The sequence below is a fragment of the Lepidochelys kempii genome, chromosome 9 (assembly GCF_965140265.1).
Source record: "Lepidochelys kempii isolate rLepKem1 chromosome 9, rLepKem1.hap2, whole genome shotgun sequence".
Taxonomy (NCBI): domain Eukaryota; kingdom Metazoa; phylum Chordata; order Testudines; family Cheloniidae; genus Lepidochelys; species Lepidochelys kempii.
In genome coordinates this window covers 61,845,284-61,865,754 of record NC_133264.1, presented here as the reverse complement: position 1 = coordinate 61,865,754, position 20,471 = coordinate 61,845,284, and the positions used below count along the sequence as shown (strand labels likewise).

The window sequence follows — 20,471 nt, the reverse complement described above, 5'->3', positions numbered from 1 at the left end:
ATCCAACAGAGTCCAGATTTCCTGAGCTCCAGGGCACATTGCCAGGCCTAGCTGTTTTCCCAGACTGTCCTTGATGACTTAGGTTGTCGAGATATGAGTGGGTGGAAGGAGGGGTCTTTGTGGGAGGTAGGAAGTTCATCCTGGATAGTGGTGCATCTGAATGTTGTGCTTTTCAGAAGGTGCTTAGCTATTTAGACAGGCACTTCCAAAGCATTGGAATAGATAAGTACCTTGGAATTCTGCTCTGTAAGGATGAAGGGATAATGCACCAGTCACTGGCATCACCCAGTCCCTGCGAATCTGGTTATTATACATGTGTGCTAGGCACTCTACAGTCAAAGGAAAAGGCAAGGTCTAGGCAGTTCACCATTTTCCCTCCGGTTTAAAAGTTCTCTCTCCTAGTCATAACAGTATCGTCTCAGAGGTAAAAAGAAAAGGAGGACTTGTGGCACCTTAGAGACTAACCAATTTATTTGAGCATAAGCTTTCGTGAGCTACAGTTCACTTCATCAGATGCATCATTAATGAGCAAGCCCTAAATCTTCTGCAGGGATGTAGCAGCTCATAATGTTGTTCTCTGTTGGTTTTACAAAACATCTTTCACATGTAGCAGGTGCTGAAGAACCAAACTATCAAAGAAGATGACAAGTGCAGGACGTGAGACCAGAATTAACTGGGTGGAAGTGCAGGGTTTTAAGTCTGACCTTTAAAAGGCTAACAGAGTCAGTGGCATGAAGGTCAAATGGGAGCGCATTCTGCCAGCTTCGGGTGAGCGAAGAGAAGCCCAGAGAACTGATGAGCTGAGAAGTTGAGAATAGCACCTCAGGCATGGCACACAAGTTTGTCGCTCCAGTTTTAGGCAGGAGTAGTTCCACTGACATCATTGGCATGGAGCTGGAGTTACGCCATGATGAACCATGAGCTCAGAGGGCAGGGAGAGCAGCATGGATCAAATCACACAGATAAGGCAGAGCCAGAGAGTGGAGAATCTTGAACAAAGTGGAGAAAAGTCTAGAGGTTCTACTCAGGTTAATCAGTAGCCAGTGTGGCTGCTTGGAGAGGGATCCTGCAGTCCAGGGGACATGGATGCCACACCCAGAAACTCTAAACTCAGTAGTACTCACTCAGGCTTTGTTGAAGCCCTTTTAGCACTGCCACTGGGAACGTGTGGAACTCTACAGTGGACAGGACATCAGCAAGTACCACCATGAACCTGTTTGACTGTGCATAATTGCAGGGATTGGGCAATTCCTTCCCACCTCATTGATGCTCTAGTGTCCCTGGGGGGCACTGTGTGTGCACACAGCCTGATGGGGCAATATGGCCTTTGCCTGTCTCAGAGGCACAGAGCGCCCCCTGGAGGCAGGGAAGGAGTAGGATGCACCTGGTGATTCCCAGGCAGGCATATCCTGCCCAGCTGGGGTAAGCCCAAGAACTATAGCTGTGTGCCCCAGTTTCTGTTTTCCGGGAGCGCCCTGTAGCCTGTGTTATTTCACAGGGAGCCTGCATTCTTTATTTTAGAAGCAAGTGTGTGTTACTCATAAAGCTGGGGAAATGGCTGAGATCTTTGACCCCAACCTGGTCAGCTGCTTTATGCGAACAGAAACCAAGGTCTTCACGGAGGGGAGGGAGCAGCTTTCAGGAGTCGGGCTTTTATTTCTACTCGCTCTGTCTCTTTTCCTTGGGAACTCTGCTCCCAGCACAGCTCAGCTCTGGGGACCAAGAAGTGGTTAGCTGGAGGGGACAGTGTTCTTTCAGGCTGTTTTGCTGAGCTTGCCTGTCTTCACTGCGTACAGGTACTCTGCCTTTTTTTCCCTACCAACATTTCACTCATGTTCATTTGCTGAGAGCAGACACTTAAATATTAACTCTAGAGGCGCAGACAGTGACTCTGCAAATGGTTCTGAGGCTAGGGCTGGGGGGAAGATTGCAGAGACAAGCTGTGTCTTCAGACAGCAAACATCCTGAGTGCTTGCTCTACTGAAAATCAGCTCTTGCAAACACCAGAAAGCAAAGCCAATGTATCAGGATTCTGAGTGCTACATACGCAGGTCCACAGGCATTCATGGGACTTTGCAGAGACTGCATTCAATCTAAAGGGTGTTTGATTCAGCATTTTCAAATGCCAGCTCAAGGAAGTGCCGGTGAATTTTTAACGGCAGTGTCACACAGCTTTTCACTGTAATTAGTGCAAACAGCAGGAGAGCCACAGATCTGGATAATTCTGAAGCCTTGCGTATATTATTTGGGAAATTCTTTCTGCCTTTGTAACTCTGGTGACCTCGGGATATCGCCTCCAAATCCCAGACTGTGACTTTGACATGAACAAAGAGGAGACTTGCCCAGGTTTGCCTTCTGGGAATCTGGGCCAGGTTTTACAGTCAGCTCACGCCAGGCTGGGCAGGACTTGGAAACCTTATCTATGCTATACAGGGCTGCTACTCTGAAACCTGTCTATACTATCATTTTTCTTAAACTCAACTCACTGCTGGAGCTGCACCAGTGGGAGGGCTAGCATAGGTGGGCTACCGGGACTTTTACTATGGTGCAGGATAACCTTGAGACATGCCAGTGTACTTATAAAACGGGAGTTCAGTGAGTGTGTATAAAGAGTCACATACTGCATAAACGATCAATATAGTTCATATGGCAATTACATCATCCCCTATTGTGTCTCAATGCCTTGATTTATTTATTTCATGGCTGGCCCCAGATAAAAAGTTATGGGATTATTGGTGGTGTTTTTGTCACTGTGTAATGGAAAGGGCTGGGAGGGTTTACTTTCCCCCATTGTTGTTTTTTTTAACCTTAGAAAAATCAGAAGTGTTGTGTCTACTGCATGTTGGTTTTGCTGGGGGACTAGTTGAGGGCCTCAGAGAAGAGGATTATGACTTGTGTCAGAACTTAATTCAAGTGTCGGACCTTTAACAAAGAGCACTTTTTCCTGACTGTTAATTGAGTGTTTGAGTTAAACAGATATAAACACAAAGAGTTTAGCATTTTGAATTAAATCTATTTCCCCTTTTGATTAAAGAGGTTTTGCTTATATTTTATGGATGCTGGCATACTCTTCCTGGTTCTTCAGTGTTACATAGAGTCTTCCACACTAGACAAGACCTGAATATCTCCTGTAAAATCAATCTGAAAATGAAATGAAAACCTCTCAAATCCCCAAAAGTGCTATTTTCCTTCTGCAGGTTGACTCAGAAGCATTCCCAGTCACTGGAGAAACAAACATTTTGCTTTACTGAGTCAAGTAACTTAAATCTGCTGTTAATCTGTTTTTCTCTAAGCGTAATAGGGAGCCCTGTGCTGTAGGGCAGTGGTTCACAACCTTTTTGAGCTCAGAAGCCATTTGTAAATGGCCTGTCTCTGGTGTGCTAATGCGCCTTTGTCTCTGAGAAAATAGTTAGTGGGTGTTACCAAGAACTACAACATATTTCAGTAACAATCATATAGCGAAATCTCATAATTTTACATGCAGTGAGTTTACACACATTTCAATGGGATGGTAATATTCAGCAGATTATGAGTTTGCAAATGATACCTCAGAAGGCATACTTTGTACAAAATATATCATAACCTTACAAAAGTGGTGAACATGGTGTACAGGGGGTCATATGCGGGACAGGGTATCACCGGGGGTTCCCAGTAGGAAGAGCAGAGTTTCAGTCCACTTGGAAAGGCTGAGGTGGCAGAAGGACAGAAGAAGACTAATAGAGAGTCCAGGCATGGCTGAAGGCAATGAGAGGTGTTACCAGATTTGCCCGTGACTTTAGGGTACACTTATTTATTAGGGTTACTCTTTGGGAGGGGAGGTGCCGTAATTCTATCAATGTACTGCTTGTGTCACTTGTGTGTTCATATAGAGCTCTACTTCTCCCTTCTGCAAGTCCCCTCCCAATGGAGCTATCCTGCAGGACCTAGGTTCCCCAGGGCCGGGTTCCTCCAGCCCCAGAATCAGATGAACACACACACACATGAACAGAGCCCGTCTGAGCAGACTGGGTGAATCAGCACTTCCAAGCTGACCCCTTATATGCCCCTGGACTCAGCAGCCTGGGTCAAGTGGCACTTCCAAGATGCCACCCTCATATGTCCCAGGTTCCGCACGTCCCTATCCCCACTTTCACGTTACAATTGTTCCGGAAGTAACTCACTGGATGAGCAAACCCCACAGGAGTTTTGGGCACTACAGGGATCTTTAGCTTAGGTAAGAGGAGTGTTGCTGCAGAGTAAATGGGGAAGCCAAAAACACAAGAGAGAGAGGGAGAGAGAGAGGGAAAGCAACCAGCTGAACCATAAAAGTTATCTATTGCCAGGTAATAACCATCCAAAGAGAGCCAAACAAACAAAACAGTTACAATATTAAATCCAGCTTAAATTTTATTACAAAAGTCAGGTTTAGAACACTATAACTGATCACACAAGCCTGGGTTAGAAAGCTATACCTAGAGTAGAAAAAAAGCAGAGAGAGAGAGAGTTGGGTTCTCACCACTCCGTGAAGCTTGAACTGGTCGGGGTCCCCAGGTGGTGGTGGTATCTGAGAGTCCAGAGTGCTGGAGACAGGCAGAGCCCCCAGCACAATCAATCAGGAGAAGATGAAGTCCCAACGGAACGGATGCAGAGTTTGGATCTAGGCATCAGAACCCTTACTTGTGTGTGAGTAGGGGTTTTTGTAGGGAAACAATAATGGTTCAAGGGAGAACACTATGTTTGTTTATGGGTAAACTGATGGCTCAAGGGAGTATACCAAAGTTGTTTTGCTCAGGCTAGACCAGTGGTTTTCAAAGTTCGGGCTGCGACCCAGTACTGGGTCATGGAATGCAAGGCACTGGGTCACCTTGCTCTGCACCCAGGGACCCTGGCAGCTGGCCAGTAAAAACCAGTAGTAAAACTAGTAGTCCCTACCCAGAAGCAGCCAGCAGCAGGTCCAGCTCATAGGCAGGGGGACCACGGGGCTCTGTGCACTGCCCCCGCCCAGAGCACCAGCTTCACACTCTTCCTGCACCCCAACCCCCTCATCCCAGGTCCCACCCCAGAGCCCACACCCCCAGCCCAGAGCCCTGACCCCCTCCCACACCCCAGCCCCCTGCTCCAGCCCTGAACCCCCTTCCACACCTAACCCCTCATCCTCAGCTCCGTTGGGTCACAGGCATCAACAATTTTCTTCAACTGGGTCACCAGAAAAAAAGTTTGAAAACCACTGAGCTAGACAATAGGAACTGATCATTCCTGGCTATGGGCGGTGTTCTTTCAAGGGAGCTCACAATGCAATTAGGCAGCTTCAGTATTTTGGACACCAATAAAGGATTTATTACTAGAATGGGTCTGGTAACTACTGAGCTGGGTGTGTGCAGACGTGGGTTCATTAACATCTGGAGCAGAGATCCCCCATCATGCAGTGCTTCCCTGCTTTTCTGGTCCCAGAGGTCCGTGTGGTTCTTGCCTTGGAATCTCTGTTCTCCATTCTGTATGCTAATGGAGATGCCTCCCTGACCCATCTTCAATGCAAATGAGGCTAAGGGAGCTTTCTTCATCCTGTCACCCTTGTCCCAGGGGTTTAGGTGTGTCTCCCACTGCCTTTTCATTGCTTTTTGTAAGTCTTTCTTCTGATCGGTTTCGGTTCAAGCAGAGGCTGGGGGTGGGGGGCGGGTCCTTTGTGAGTCAGACAGGCTGGGTACTGTGCCCTGGTTCCCCAAGAACACAGAGCTGACAGGTAACAGGGGTGGTATGTGGGGCAAGGGAAGAGACGTCTTGAACTTTCATGACTGCTTGCACTGGGTTGAGAAATGGACTATATGGTTTGGATTTGTGTTATGTACTGCATTGCACAAAGCTTTTATAACAAACTAACCCAAAGGAGGGTATTACAATGTCAAGAGAGCCTGAAGTGAAGTTATTGGGTTAGCTGAGAGGGGAAACTGAGGCAGACACAGTTGTAGTGCCACGGCCTGCCTCAGGCACGTGCTCCAGGCAGGATTGCCTCATTACTGTATCATATGTTGATAGGGTAAGTGTCAGCCATCCCATCTGCCCATGTTCCTAGCCCTCACTCACTGGCTGATTCTTCTAGGGACTGACTCTAAGTCCATTGACATCAATGGAAAGTCTCTCATTAATTTCAGTAGGCTTTGGATCGGGCATCACAAGACAGGTGGGTCTTGAGGAAGCATCTGAAGGAGGAGAACATATTTTTCATGTGCCAGACACAGGCCGAAAGAAAACCAACTTTGGCTTCTGCTTCCATTTAATTAGCCCCATGTCCCCAGCCAGCCCAACTAGGAAATGATCTGGTAGCTTGTCCCTGCATCTCACTAAACTTATTTCTACTCCGTTTTAGTCTCTGGTTCCTGGCTCTCAGATGATGTCCTGGCAGGAGAAGCGTGAGGGCCCCTTTCCATGTCTTATCCAGCGACTGGATCATCTGGTGCTGACTGTGAAGAACATTGAGGACACCGTAGGCTTTTATTCCAAAGTCCTGGGTATGGAAGTGGTCACTTTCAAGGTAATCTGAGGAGCAGGACGGAGCTGGGATATGAAAAGTCCTGTGTTCTAGTCCTGCTTCTGCCACTAACTTATTGCGTCACAGTGAGCAAGGCATCTCTATTTTCCCCATCTGTAGAGTGAGGATTGTAGGAACTGTCAGCCCATGGCCCATCTGACTGAGTGTCCTGTCTCTGACATAAGTCAGCAGCAGCTTAGTCAGAGGCAGGTACAGAAGACCCTACAGCAGGAAATAATGGAAGAACCTGCCCCTAGAGCAGAGGTTCCCAAACTTTTCTTATTGCATCTACCAGCTGCCCGCATACCCCTGCCCTTCTGCTCACTGACACTTGAAGTGTTCTTCTTTAACACTACCTGTCTTTAGCCATCTCTCTATATTTCACTGTTACATACAGATATAGTTATAGTGTGATGTACACAGCTGAAAAAAAAAAAAAAAACCCTGACTAACTTCTGAGCTCAGTTAGACCGGACAGTTGCTGGGCAACTGAACCCACGCGGTACGTGATTGGAGGTGAGGGCTCTGTACACCAGTGACGCTGTGTATCTGTTCTCATTGGTACATCTTGAAGTAAATTAACTACCGTATTGTACATAACAAATTCCCACAGAGTTTTAAAACTTTGTCTGAGTAGCCTATTAGGACAATGCAATAAATAAAATAATGAATAAATAAAATCCACCATTACACAATTTCTCCTGTGTATTCCCCCCAGTTCTAGAGCAGCTTGCAGAGCTTTGAAGTTAGACATTTCAGCAAAGTTTCAAATTTGGACCAAAAAACTGAAATCCATTTTTGTTTGTTTGTTTAAATTCACTTTTTTTAAAAACCAGCTTGACCTCACAGAGCCACTGGGAGGGCTGGTTAGTTCCTGGGTGACATTTCCAAAGACATGTGTAGCAGCAGTTAGGCACCAAACTGTCATTTGGGCCTTTGAAAGTCTCCCTCTCCTCCCATGTCTGTAAAGCTATAGCAGTGCTAAGATCTCACTCCTGTGTCCCTTGTTGTGCTATGGAACAGAAGTTCCACTTGCTTTCCACAAGGGGGTGATACTGAGTACAGAAATGGAACACTCCTCCTACCTGTCAAAGGAGACTTTTCCTGTTCTCTCAGAGCAGTATCCCTGGTGGCTCACTCCCCAGCCCAGGGTTTTTCTTGCAATCCTGGCATTCAGAGAGGGAGGTCTCTGTGTGGCAGTACATTAATCCTCTCCTTCCCTTGGTGACAGGGCAACCGGAAAGCACTACGTTTTGGGAACCAAAAGTTTAACCTCCACGAGGCTGGGAAGGAGTTTGAACCCAAGGCTCACAGACCAGTTCCTGGTTCCATAGACGTCTGCCTGATCACAGACGCCTCGCTAGACCAGCTAGTGGGACACCTGAAGGTTGGGCAAACTGTGTTTCACCCAAGTGGCCACATGTCTCATGGGATACTGCCATGGGCCTGATGTGAATGAATAAACCCAGAGGTGTGGTAGGGTAAGGGCTAGCGAACTTCCCTGTCATCTTGGAGACCTGGTGCCCAATTCAGCTTGTGCTTACAGCAGTGTAAATCAGGAGTAATTCCACTCAGATCAAAGGGGTTGTAAGGAAGAGGAGAACCAGACACCTGGAGTTCAGTGTGTGAGCATGAATCTCCTGGCTTTGTACTGCTCTATATCACAAAACCTCAAATTTGCAATCTCTGTATAACATTTGAAACATGTTACATTTGAAAATCTCTGTATAACAGGTTCAGCGCTGGGGTAGCAGGACGTTTGGGGGCAGGGCAGGGTCTATGGGGCAGGATTGAGGGGCATCATCAGAACTGTGCGTGGGAACCCCAGGCCTGGAATAGCAGATGGAGCTGCAGGTCAGCAGCAGAGACGTGCCTGGGGAACCCCGGACTGGAATAGCTGGGGGAGCTGTGAGACAGAATTGAAGGGCATCCGCAGAGCTGTGGTGAAGGGAGACTAAGGGCAGGACTAGAACAGTGGTGCGTATTTCAGGTCAGGGATGAGGTAAGGTGACAGAGCCATAGAGAACCCCCAGGCCTGGGAAAGAAGAACCCAGTACCTGCCAAAATATCACTGGCCAGTGTTGTTTATTGCTTGCCTTCAGAACATCAAACCCATCACCTACTAGTCTATGTAATTGGCCCCTTCTTTCTGTCCATACACCATATGTCCAGCCCCATCCACCCACAATGCTTTGCAGTCCAACCTAGCTCAGTTGTGTGTCTCTTTATCTTCTCTGCTCGACAGCACAAGGAAGTCATAAGGAACAAGGAGTCACATCAGCAGTGCTGTGCTGTATGGATCACTGTCAGGGGCAACTGACGGCCTAGCCGGTTGCGCAGGTCTGCAGAGCATTTGCCACTGAACTCAAGGGGATTCTCTTCATTAGGGGTCCAAAGTCCATGGAAGTCACTCAGAGCAGAGAGCACATGAGCTTAAGCACATGAGTAAGATGAATTTAGATGTTCTCAAGGAAGTCACCATATGGAACTGGAGATTGGGAGATTTCAGATTTTCTTACTATCCAGCATGAGATCTGTCACCCAGCCACCCACCTGGGAAATCCAAGACCCTACTCTAATCCAGTATGGGATCTAATCTAAGCAGTATGGGAGGGGCAGTTATACCTGTGTCTTCTTGAAGGTCTATTTCATTACCTGTGTGGTGACAGGTTTCAGAGTGGTAGCTGTGTTAGTCTGTATCAGCAAAAACAATGAGGAGTGGGTTTTAGCCCACGAAAGTTTATGCCCAAATAAATGTGTTAGTCTCTAAGGTGCCACAAGTCCTCCTCGTTGTTTTTTCATTACCTGTGTGACTCTCTGCTTCCTACACCCACACCCCCTGCCCATGGACAGATAAACCCAGGGACTTGGCAGAATAAGGGGTTAATGCAATAATAGCCTTTAATAGGCAAAGCCTGGCTTAGCTCACCAGTGAACCTGAATCTATGGGTTGTGTCCTGTTCCCCTTTCTAGTGCTGAATGCTGAACAGTTTGTCTGCCAGGAGGTGCAGCCATCAAGTGCCACAGGCTGGGATCACAGGGCTGAAGAGCAGCTAGCGCCCTGCTTGGCAACACCTAGTGCTTTTCTAGGTCCTCTTCACCATCTGCCCCTCTCCTTGGGAAATGCACGGCAGCACTGTTAAATCAGAACAACCATGGCCAGAGAGGTGCTTGGACAATGGCTCCACCATCTGCCTGGGGGCAGGGGTGGGGGGGAAGGAGGGAGGACTGGGAGCAAGCCCCTTAGAAAACCATTGTTAATGCTGAAAACCAAACATACCTTCCCTCTCCTTCCAGGCCTGTGGTGTGACTATTGAAGAAGGCCCAGTGCCCAGAACCGGTGCCATTGGGCCAATCACATCCATCTACTTCCGAGACCCTGATGAAAACCTGATTGAGGTTTCCAACTACCGCACTGACTTGGCTGTCGACAGAGTGAAGCATTAGTCACGCTCCTTTTTCCATCACCCCCCAACCCCCTCAACACTAGAGGCAAGCAGAGGAGGCCATGATTTTGCTTTGTTCATTTGCAATGTATTGTAGGATGGGGTTTGGGGTTTGCAAACTGAGAACACATCAGCTTGTGTCTATGTCCATTCTGCCAGGCTCCTGATATAGTGGGACATACCAGGCTTCATCCTCAAAGGAAACCTGCACAACACATGGGAGCTTAAATTCATAACTCTGCTAGACACTGAAAAATCAGGGACTGAACAGAGACACTGTATTTATGGCTTATTACAACAATCTGCTACCCATTAACCCCCCCCCCACACACACACACACTCTTTGTCCTATGACTGCAGAGGTGTTAACGGGCCACTCTATCTTGAAAGGTCCCTTGCAATATGTGCTAACTACTTATGCTAAACAATCTGTTCCACTGTTCATTTTGCTGTGAAGCTGGGAGCACCTTTCTCAGCCCTGAAGAAGAGCTCTGGGTGGCTTGGCAGCCTGTCTCTCCCACCAACAGAAGTTTTCCTAGATGGTAAATTCTCTGGGACAGGGACCATCTTTTTGTTCTGTGTTTGTACAGCACCTAGTGCAGTGGGTCCTGATCCACGAATGGTGCTTTGAGGCACTAATGGAGTGCAACTAATAAAGCAATAATCATTAATAATAAGTAGGGCCCCACCAAATTCACGATCCATTTTGGTCAGTTTCACAGCCATAGGATTTTAAAAATCGCAAATTTCATGATTTCAGCTATTTCAATCTGAAATTTCACGGTGTTGTAATTGTAGGGGTCCTGACCCGAAAAGGAGTTGTGGGCAGGGGGGGTCACAAGGTTATTGTAGGGGGTGTTGCTGTACTTTTACCCTTTCTTCTGCGCTGCTGCTGGCGGCGGTGCTGCCTTGAGAGCTGGGTAGCTGGAGAGCGGCGGCTGCTGGCCGGGAGCCCAGCTCTGAAGGCAGTGTAGAAGTAAGGGTGGCAATACCATGACTCCCCCTCCCCCCCAAAAAATAACCTTGTGACTCCCCTGCAATTCCCTTTTGGGTCAGGACCCCAATCTGAGAAATGCTGGTCTCCCCTGTGAAATCTGTATAGTATAGGGTAAAAGCACAGAAAAGACCAGATTTCACGGTGGGAGATCAGATTTCACGGTCCATGACTTGGTTTTCATGGCCATGAATTTAGTAGGTCCCTAATAATAAGGGCAAGAGTATAGGAAAATCAAGTATGAATCAACCACTAGATGGCAGCATTGCTTAATGTGGACTCTGAAAGTGACAATAGCTGCTGAGCTAGCTGGAGACCAGAATCAGCCCATCAGAGGAAATTATATACGGCCAGATCCTCTGTTGCTGTAATTTGATGTAGCTCCAAAGCAGGATCTGGCCCATTAACTGGTCTGCATGGCTCAGGATACGGGCTGGATGGACCTGAGATATGGAGCTTTTCCTCTTGGTTACTCTTTCAACTCCATCCCATTACTGAATGCTGTTTGGTGTGTATATCAGATGCTTTGGTGGATCTCCGATCTGTTCCCTTCAGATGGGAGAGACTGCACGGAAAGTGTCCCTGAGACAGGAAACTATTGCTTCCTGCTGCTCAAATCCCCACAAGGTAAGAGAATCCCTCCCTGGAGGAGATTTACAGTGGCACATGGCAGTACAGAGATTGCATGCCAGATAGCCCTGGTTGGGAGACCAGGTTTCAAAGGGTAAGTAAGTGGCTGACTTGGTTGATATGTAGAGGCATGAAGGAGAAGGAGATAGGTGAAGCATGGAAAGGAGGGTGTTTGCTTCAAGCAGAGCAGTCTCTATTTAAAATAAAAAGGCCTGGCAGTGGTAGCAGGGAAAGGAAGACCTGAGGATTGGGAAGAGCACAGAGAACGAGAGCGGGTGTTGGGGGAGGAGAACATAAACAAGGCCTCAGGATTGGCTGGGCCTGGACTCTCTTGCTGCCTGGGAGTGAGACACTGATAGAAAGTGCTCAGATCTCCCTGGTAGGACAAGAGCAGGGGCCTCAAACAAGTGTATGCTTAGTGACAGCCACTGCCACATGCAAAATCTGAGCCCCCAAGGCAAGATTTCAGGTTCAGAGGGAATCATCAGCCTTGTCAGGCTGAAAGGAAATTGCTAAAATTCTCATTTTGGCCGACCAAAAACAATTATGCCCAACTTGGCCTGTTCATTAGTCTCTGCTCGCGACAGGCTTGGTGCTGGAATAGCAGCAGGTGCCTGAGGCCAGGACCGAGGTGCATGGCAGCTTTTGGGGGGGCAGCACTTCAATGGTCAGGGTGGAGGTGCACTGGCAGAGCTGTGTGGGTGGAGCCCAGGGCTGGAAGAGCAGAGGGCGCTGCAGAGTACAGCTGTGTGGGAAGCTTGCATGTCCCCTCGCCAACCTCTGCCTGACTCTAGCCAGCACTAAGGGTCCTTTTGTATGAGCATTAGCTTCAGAGATAAGGTGAGCGAAGAAATACCGTTTATTGGACACTACTTCTGTTGGTGAAAGACACAAGCTTTCGAGCTCCACAGTACTCTTCTGCCTGTCTGGGAAAGGTAATCAGAGGGCATGCCTACATTACAAAGTTAAGTCGATGTAAGGCAGCTTACGTCGACCTAACTATGTAAGCAATGTGTACACATTACCATGTTCCTCCTGCCACTGTAACCAGGGGCAGTGAGTTGTATGGGCCCGTGGTGTCCGGGCTCCAACAAATTCAGGGCCCGGGGGGCCTGGCACCACCAATGTTCGGGGCCGGCCTGCCCCTGTGCGCCTCCCCGGAGCGTCCCTGCCTGCCATAGGCCGCGGGCAGCTGCCCCCTTCAGCTCTGCGCTGTGCTCCCTTGCCAGCTGCTGGGGGAGAGGCGCTGGGGGGCAGAGTGAGGCGGCTGCTGCGCCTGCAGAGGGAGGAGGGGAGGAGGTGCGTGGAAGCCACCTCCTCTCCCCCCCGGCAGGGGACTCAGAGGGGTTGAGGCTTATCCTGGCTGGACCTCCTGAGATGCAGCGGGGGGGGGGCCCTTGGGTGAGTGTTGTGCCTGGGGTGGGGGTGGGGAGGGGCCTCCTCCTCCTCCCCCTCCCCCAGAGCTCACTCCTGCCAGTGGGGAGAGGGCTGGGAGGAGTCCTCCTCTCTGGTCCCAGCCCTGGGGCAGCCTGCCTGCTGCACCCCAAACTCCTCATCTCTGGCTCAGATCCATGCCTCGCACCCCCTCCCACCCCCCAACCCTCTGTCTCAGCCCAGAGCCCGCACCCCTCCTGCACCCAAACTCCCTCCCAGAGCCTTAGGTGGGGTGGGGGTGGGGGGATGGGACTTGGACCCGTTCTGGGCACCACCAAAAATTATACAAACCTGCCACCCCTGAGTGTAACTTGCCCGCTACACCGGCCTAGTAAAGCCACCTCAGTGAGAGGCATAAGGCTTAGATGGACTTAGTTCAGGCGATGCAGTGTCTGTAAAGACACTGCGTTCCTTGAATTGCCCGTTGGCTGTCAGGGTGACTGACAGCAGGAGCTGTGAAACTGAGTGAGGGGCGGGCATTCCAGCTGTGAGCCCCAGCAGTGCCGACAGCTGGAACCTCACTGCCTAGCACTGATGACCCAGGCTGTGGGCTTCCCACAGAGCTCCCAGCGGGAGCCCAGCTGCTCAATACACAGAAGTGTCACAGCTAAATACAATGTTAAGCATAAGGAGTTGCAAGAGGCCATTCAAGATGGAGCAAGCAGTTAGCACCTCTGCAGTCATAGGACAAGGAGAGTTAGTGGATCACCAATTGTTGTAATGTGAGATATGTGTCTGTATTGAGTCCCTGCTTTTTGGTGTCCAGCAGAGTTAAGAATTTGACAGGTTTCAGAGTAGCAGCCGTGTTAGTCTGTATTCGCAAAAAGAAGAGGAGTACTTGTGGCATCTTAGAGACTAACCAATTTATTTGAGCATAAGCTTTTGTGAGCTCCAGCCCACTTCATCGGATAGCTTTCGTGAGCTACTGCTCACTTCGTCGGATGCTGTAGCTCACGAAAGCTTATGCTCAAATAAATTGGTTAGTCTCTAAGGTGCCACAAGTCCTCCTTTTCTTTTTAAGAATTTGACGGGTATTATTCCACACTGCAAACATTAACGTCACACATATTCAAGAAATCGATCTAACATTATACACGTGCTGGTGTCGCACTGTAAGCCACTACTCACCTTTCATGTGGGTGGCTAAACGAATGCACGTGGCTGCGTATTCCTTCTAAATCCAGCTTTTTACACAAGCTGGCCACGCCAGGCGTTGATGATGTAGCTTCTTATTTTATGGAGTTTTGCACATGGGAGCAGTTCTTGAGTTTGCCAGAAGAAGGCAATGTTGTCACCCACAAGGGCGCAAGTAAAAGCTACTTGGAGGTTGGAAAGACTTGTGAGATAGATGCAGTTAAAAATCATCTCTACATCCCAAACAAAAAACGTAAAATGCTCAGATTGTTTGGTTTTCTTTCCTGCTGCTATCTGTAAGAAAACCCTGAATGTATGAAGGTTGTGGAGAGACAACGTTTTAGTGAAATCGGAGTTTCAGCTAAACCAATGGCTGCTATTGATACAGATTCATAGATTTTAAGTTCAGAAGGAACCATTATGATAATCTGCTCCAACCTCCTGAATAGCACATGCCATAGAACCTCACCCAGTGATTTCTGCATCCAGCCCATAACTCCAGTTTGAGTTAGAGAAGACGTCCAATCTTGATTTAAAGACAGAAGTGATGGAAAACTCACTATATCTCTAGGTCAGATGGTCCAATAAATCACCAAAAAGAAAAGGAGTACTTGTGGCACCTTAGAGACTAACCAATTTATTTGAGCATGAGCTTTCGCTCACGAAAGCTCATGCTCAAATAAATTGGTTAGTCGCTAAGGTGCCACAAGTACTCCTTTTCTTTTTGCGAATACAGACTAACACGGCTGTTACTCTGAAACCAATAAATTACCCTCACTGTTGAAAATTTGCACCTTTTTTCTAGTCTGAATTTGTCTAGCTTCAGCTTCCAGCCATTGGATATTGTTATGCCTTTGTCTGCGAACTTAAAGAGCCAGCCAACAAATCTCTTCCCTGTGTAGGTATAATTTTATTATACACGCACTTCTCTATCTAACCCAGCACCCATCATTATATGTGAGATTCCTTTGCCGCTAGAGCCCCGGAGGGCAGCTGCCATCTGTGTGCGTAGGATAGACATCAAGATGAAGTTTTATATGTAAAACACTTTGAGATCGACTGATAAAAGCACTCTATAAGAGCTGGTTATTATTATTCCACAGTGCAGATTTGCTGGTGTTTATCAACTTTTGTTCAAGCATCTCACTGGCAGACTGAAACACAGTCTATGGACTGCAAACATTCATGAAAACCAATTCAAGAGCTACGTTGCAAGACAAGGAACTGGGTTTCATTTTCAATCATACTTGTGTATTTCTGGAATTTGCACCATTGATTTTTCTCTTGATTTGCACCAGTGTAACTAAGAGCACAATTTGTCCTAAGGCACCTAGGTTGCACTCACACAGTGATAGGCTACATGCAAAATTGGGGCTTGTGGACAAACATAGCCCTGGTGCATGATGTTCCCATTTTGCACATGTCTAGTGTGTGCTTTGGCAGTGAAGGGTAGGCACTTAGACTGGAATTTTCAGAAGGGCTCAGCCCCCATAATTGGGGCCATATTTTCAGAAGACCTGAGTATCCAACTTGCACCCCTGGACACTTTGGAGACTCTGGGTCTAAGTGTCACAATGGAATCTGAACGTGTCTGAAAATCTGATCCTTAATCAGGTGCCCAAGTGGGAGCCAAGCTGAAAATCTGGCCCCACATTTTGAAAATGTGGTACAAAGGTGCTGGAGTTGGGTGATAGAATGAGGAAATGCCTGGTACAGGCATCTCTACCTTGTAGCTAGACACGTGGATCCCCCCATCTATGTTCTTGTGGCTCATTCTTAGACCTAGCAGGAAATCAGCTCTGAATACCTTCGCAGGTTGCTCTTTATTTACAAGGGCAATGGACTGGTGTTCTGACATCTTGCTTCGTTAGAGAGCTTGTCACTGCCATCAGCTGGTCAATAAATGTTGCTCACCTGTAAAACTTCACAGGGCAACTTAACCTTTCTGTGTATTCTGCACTGGATGGGAGTGACTCACATCAGTGGCAATTTGTTATGACTTCAGGGTATTAGGAAATTGCCTTATTTATTGCTCAGAATCTAAACTCCACATTTCATTGTGGGTCGCATGAACCTTTCACTCAACCCAAACTGAAACTATTTTCAGTTCACTAAAAAAATTATTTTCAGGTTGACGCAAAATGAGGGGTTCCCTTTTTGTCATGGTTTTCAGAACTGCCAGCAAGCCGAAGTGTTCATTATTCGCCCTGCTCCAGTCATGTGCTCTAGGCTCCCAGCTCGACTGAGATCTAACTGTGGAATTGGCGAGTGCCCCACCCCTGGGATCACGTAAAGCTGGTCTGGGTGTATCCTCACAGGGAGCAATCCCGCTCTGCTTCCCATCAGATGGACACAGAGCAACCTAATAGATTTTTCCCCATCTTTAGTTCTAAGAGATTAATATTTTCCTGGTGTGGCCCTGGGGTTTGCTCAGCCAGAAGAATGGGCAGCCCCAGAGCCCTGATTCCAGGTGTGCTGTTAGTCTAGCTGGTACCCGACCTCAGGAAACATGGGTGGCACTTTTCCAAGGAGCTAGGTGCAGTGTATTCACACACCTGATCTGCTCCAGCCCCAAGGTAGACAGTGTCCTCATGGCCTCAGGTCACTCATCCTCATCAAAGATGCCTGCACTTGCAGTCTCGCCTCAGGCATCCTGACTTCAAAGTTAAAACAAACTCCCCATGCCCAAGCCTCTGGAGGACTTGAGTGGAGTTGGATTTCACCCTTTGTCTCCCCTCCCCGTAATAAGTGAGGCCTGCCATTTTGTTGCTCAGCACTCAGGAGGCTTGCTAATTCACAATGTACTCTGGGAAGCTTCTGTTTCCACACAGCTTTTCTCCCAGAAGGATCCCAGCATGCACTGCAAGCTTTTACCAACAACATGGTCTGTAGCAATCACTTTGGCCACCCCTGAAATGCACCCATCTCTGGTATGGGACACAACCACATTTAACAGCCAGCAGCAACAATACAGACCAGGGGGTGAGAGGAAAAGTGGTTTGCATCTGTCATAAATATAAAGGGAAGGGTAAACCCCTTTAAAATCCCTCCTGGCCAGAGGAAAAATCCTCTCACCTGTAAAGGGTTAAGAAGCTAAAGGTAACCTTGCTGGCACCTGACCAAAATGACCAATGAGGAGACAAGATACTTTCAAAAGCTGGGAGGAGGGAGAGAAACAAAGGGTCTGTGTCTCTCTGTATGCTGCTTTTGCTGGGGATAGACCAGGAATGGAGTCTTAGAACTTTAGTAAGTAATCTAGCTAGGTATGTGTTAGATTATGATTTCTTTAAATGGCTGAGAAAAGAACTGTGCTGAATAGAATGACTATTCCTGTCTGTGTGTCCTTTTTGTAACTTAAGGTTTTGCCTAGAGGGATTCTCTATGTTTTGAATCTAATTACCCTGTAAGGTATCTACCATCCTGATTTTACAGAGGTGATTTCTTTACTTCTATTAAAAGTCTTCTTCTAAGAAAACTGAATGCTTTTTCATTGTTCTCAGATCCAAGGGTTTGGGTCTGTGGTCACCTGTGCAAATTGGTAAGGATTTTTACCAAACCTTCCCCAGGAAGTGGGGTGCAAGGGTTGGGAGGATTTTGGAGGGAAAGACGTGTCCAAACTATGTTTCCCAGTAAACCCAGTTAGAGTTTGGTGGTGGCAGTGGAGATCCAGGGACAAAGGATAAAATTAATTTGTACCTTGGGGAAGTTTTAACCTAAGCTGGTGAAAGTAAGTTTAGGAGGTTTTCATGCAGGTCCCCACATCTGTACCCTAGAGTTCAGAGTGGGGGAGGAACCTTGACAGCATCCAATCGAAATCTCCAGAGGGAATGTTTACGGGGCACAGCATAATTACCCACCTGCCTGCAAGCCATTGGGACGAATGCTCCTGTGGCTACCATAGATTCCCCTCTCACTGCCAGAGCAGGGGTCTCCCACCTCTCACGTATGCTCTCTAACCACAGGGCTAAAAGTTATAAAGATGGGCACCTCGCCACCAATTCCTTGCTAAAATGGCATCAGGCACTCACTCTAAAGAGGGTCCCTGACTTCACAGCTAGGTTCCTCCCTGCAGCCTGGCATCAGGTGCCAAGCTCTGAGAGCGGGGTAAGATTTAGCATCTCCCACTGGCTATCTCCACACCTAGTGGGCTGGCTTTTGTGAACTGCACTCTGATGTGCCTGTCTGTCCCCATCCATTGGATAGGAGTTTAGGTGACTAATTCAGGTCTTGAGAATCAGCTCTTTTTCCAGGTGCCTAAAAGTTAGGCATTGTGATCCTGAGTGTCATGACCCCTAACTCCTTCTGAGCGTTCAGCGCTTAATTATTTGCTTTAAAACCAAGCCAACCAGATCAGCTATCACTTTGTCTATTTCCTCCCTGGGGCAATTTTGTTGTGGTTCTGGAATCACTCTCTTTTTTATCAACTCCTTTTCCCGTTTCCGTGAGGTCAGAGAGGCTCAGGATTCTTCACTGCTCCTTCCAGCCTTTTCTCTCCAACTTTCTCTTGATGGAGTCTTTGCAGCATATCCTCAGTCTTCCACATCCTGTCTTGCTGTCCTTTTCCTCCTCTGCTTTCTGGGCTGGTTGTTCTTCTCCCATTCTTCTCACTTGTCCAGCCCACATCAAACATGCGCTTTCCAGCCTATCTAGCACTGAGCACCCCAACTTCATCTTGCCCCTAATTCTTTCCATGCACACTGACTACCCTCCGCTCACCTGCCATTCTCCTCAGTATAATATTTTCTACTACTTGCATCTTCTTTTTGCCATCTCCGCAAGATGCACTCTTTCCAAACCATAGAACAGGCAGGGACAAACACTTAATTGCCAGTCCCACAGTACTCCTGCGGCCTTTGATGTGGTTCTGGAATAATAATAATAATTAGTAATACGATAGCATCTAGGGGCACCAGTCCTGGACTAGGACCCCATTGTACTGGGTGATGTCCAGACCCAGGAAAAGAAAGACAGATTGTAAACTCTTTGGGGTAGGGACTAAGACAGGAGAACAGATAGCTACAGACTGACAGGGGAGTACAAGGGAAGTGTAAGACAACATTGGTCAGCATGATGGGCCCTGGCCTCTGCACACCGATAGTCTAACAGTTGTCACATTTTTTATAGGCATCATGGCAAAGGAGAGCTTGAAGGAGAACAGTGATGAAGTTTTGCAGCTGTTTCCAGGGAGCACCTCCTAAACATGAGGGCAGCATGGGGGAAAGCACAAAAGGCGTTTGTTGGAAATGACACTCTGGCCCAATTTGCCATTGTTCCCTACCCATATTGCAGCCCTGATCTCCAGTGCAGAAAGGGAGTAAAGTGCTGGTATTATCTGAGTCTCTTAATATGCTGAGAATTGAATGGATGTGATTGTCATGATATGTTGACAATCTATTCAGCCACTAGACATCTCTGTGCTCAAAGGGGCCAGTGATTGGTCCACAAGGGTGACAAAGGTGGAAGTCAATTTGCGTAAATGTCTATTTGTAGCAATTTTCTGTAATAAACATCTCCTATTTAAGGACTCTGATTCCATACAGCATGACACAGACAGAACTCCTGCAGCTTTCAAGCTCTTTTCACCTATCCATCTCAATGCACATCTTAGTACAACAGAGAAGAAAATAGCTGGAATTATGCAACATCTCAGTTTTGTCTCAGGCCGTAATTCTTCTGCAATGTGTCATCCTTTCACACTGTGCTCCCCTGGAGGCCGAAGGAGCATTCCAAAAATAGCCAAGAAGAATACACCCCTGGGGCTTTGGAGCCAGAGCCACACACAACAAGCCTCACCTTTGAATGAACCCCACTGTGTTATGGAAGGAAAAGGAAACATTATACAGCAGGCAAAAATCTGCTCCGGAAATTGCTCGGGATTGGTTCTGCTTTGAGCAGGGGGTTGGGGTTGGACTAGATGACCTCCTGAGGTCCCTTCCAGCCCTGATATTCTATGATTCTAAAACTTAACACAAATCCACTGTTGGCACCTAGGGGTGTGTCTACGCTGCAGCATAACACCCGTGGCTGGCTCGTGTCAGCTGACTCAGGCTTACAGGGCTGGTGCTAAGGGGCTGTTTAATTGGTGTGGACACGTTCTGGCTCAGGCTGGAGCCCAGGCTCTGAGCTCCCATGATGGAGGTAGGTTGCTGCACTGCGCCAGGAGGCCTGAGATTCAGAACTCCTTCCCTGTTCACTCTGCAAGGGAAAACATTTACTGCAGCCCTCCACAAGATGCTATTTAACCCACTGTCTGGTGTGCAGGGAAGGATGGAGTCAAGACAGCCCACTCCTGGCTCTGCCAGGAAGGGGTGCGTGGGAAGGGCTTACT

The 20,471-nt window shown here is 47.8% G+C and overlaps 1 protein-coding gene across 3 annotated transcripts; it reads left to right on the top strand.

The window, feature by feature from the left end:
• The first annotated feature begins 1,361 nt into the window (after positions 1–1,361).
• GLOD5 (glyoxalase domain containing 5) lies at positions 1,362–13,972 on the top strand. 3 transcript variants are annotated; one of them, XM_073360682.1, is made up of 4 exons: positions 1,362–1,422; positions 6,344–6,508; positions 7,737–7,892; positions 9,803–13,972. In XM_073360682.1, the coding sequence occupies exons 2-4, from the start codon at positions 6,365–6,367 to the stop codon at positions 9,950–9,952; spliced, it is 450 nt and encodes a 149-aa protein (XP_073216783.1). In that variant the 5' UTR covers positions 1,362–1,422; positions 6,344–6,364; the 3' UTR covers positions 9,953–13,972. The 3 variants fall into 3 exon arrangements, with proteins under 3 accessions (XP_073216783.1, XP_073216781.1, XP_073216782.1); XM_073360680.1 differs by lacking the exon at positions 1,362–1,422 and adding an exon at positions 1,616–1,796; XM_073360681.1 differs by lacking the exon at positions 1,362–1,422 and adding an exon at positions 4,578–4,662.
• The last annotated feature ends 6,499 nt before the right edge of the window (positions 13,973–20,471 follow it).

Coding starts and splice junctions, on each gene's coding strand:
- GLOD5 (XM_073360682.1), top strand. CDS start 6,365: ATGATGTCCTGGCAGGAGAAGCGTGAGGGCCCCTTTCCATGTCTTATC. Junction 6,509..7,736: donor TGGAAGTGGTCACTTTCAAG/GTAATCTGAGGA, acceptor CCTTGGTGACAG/GGCAACCGGAAAGCACTACG. Junction 7,893..9,802: donor AGCTAGTGGGACACCTGAAG/GTTGGGCAAACT, acceptor CTCTCCTTCCAG/GCCTGTGGTGTGACTATTGA.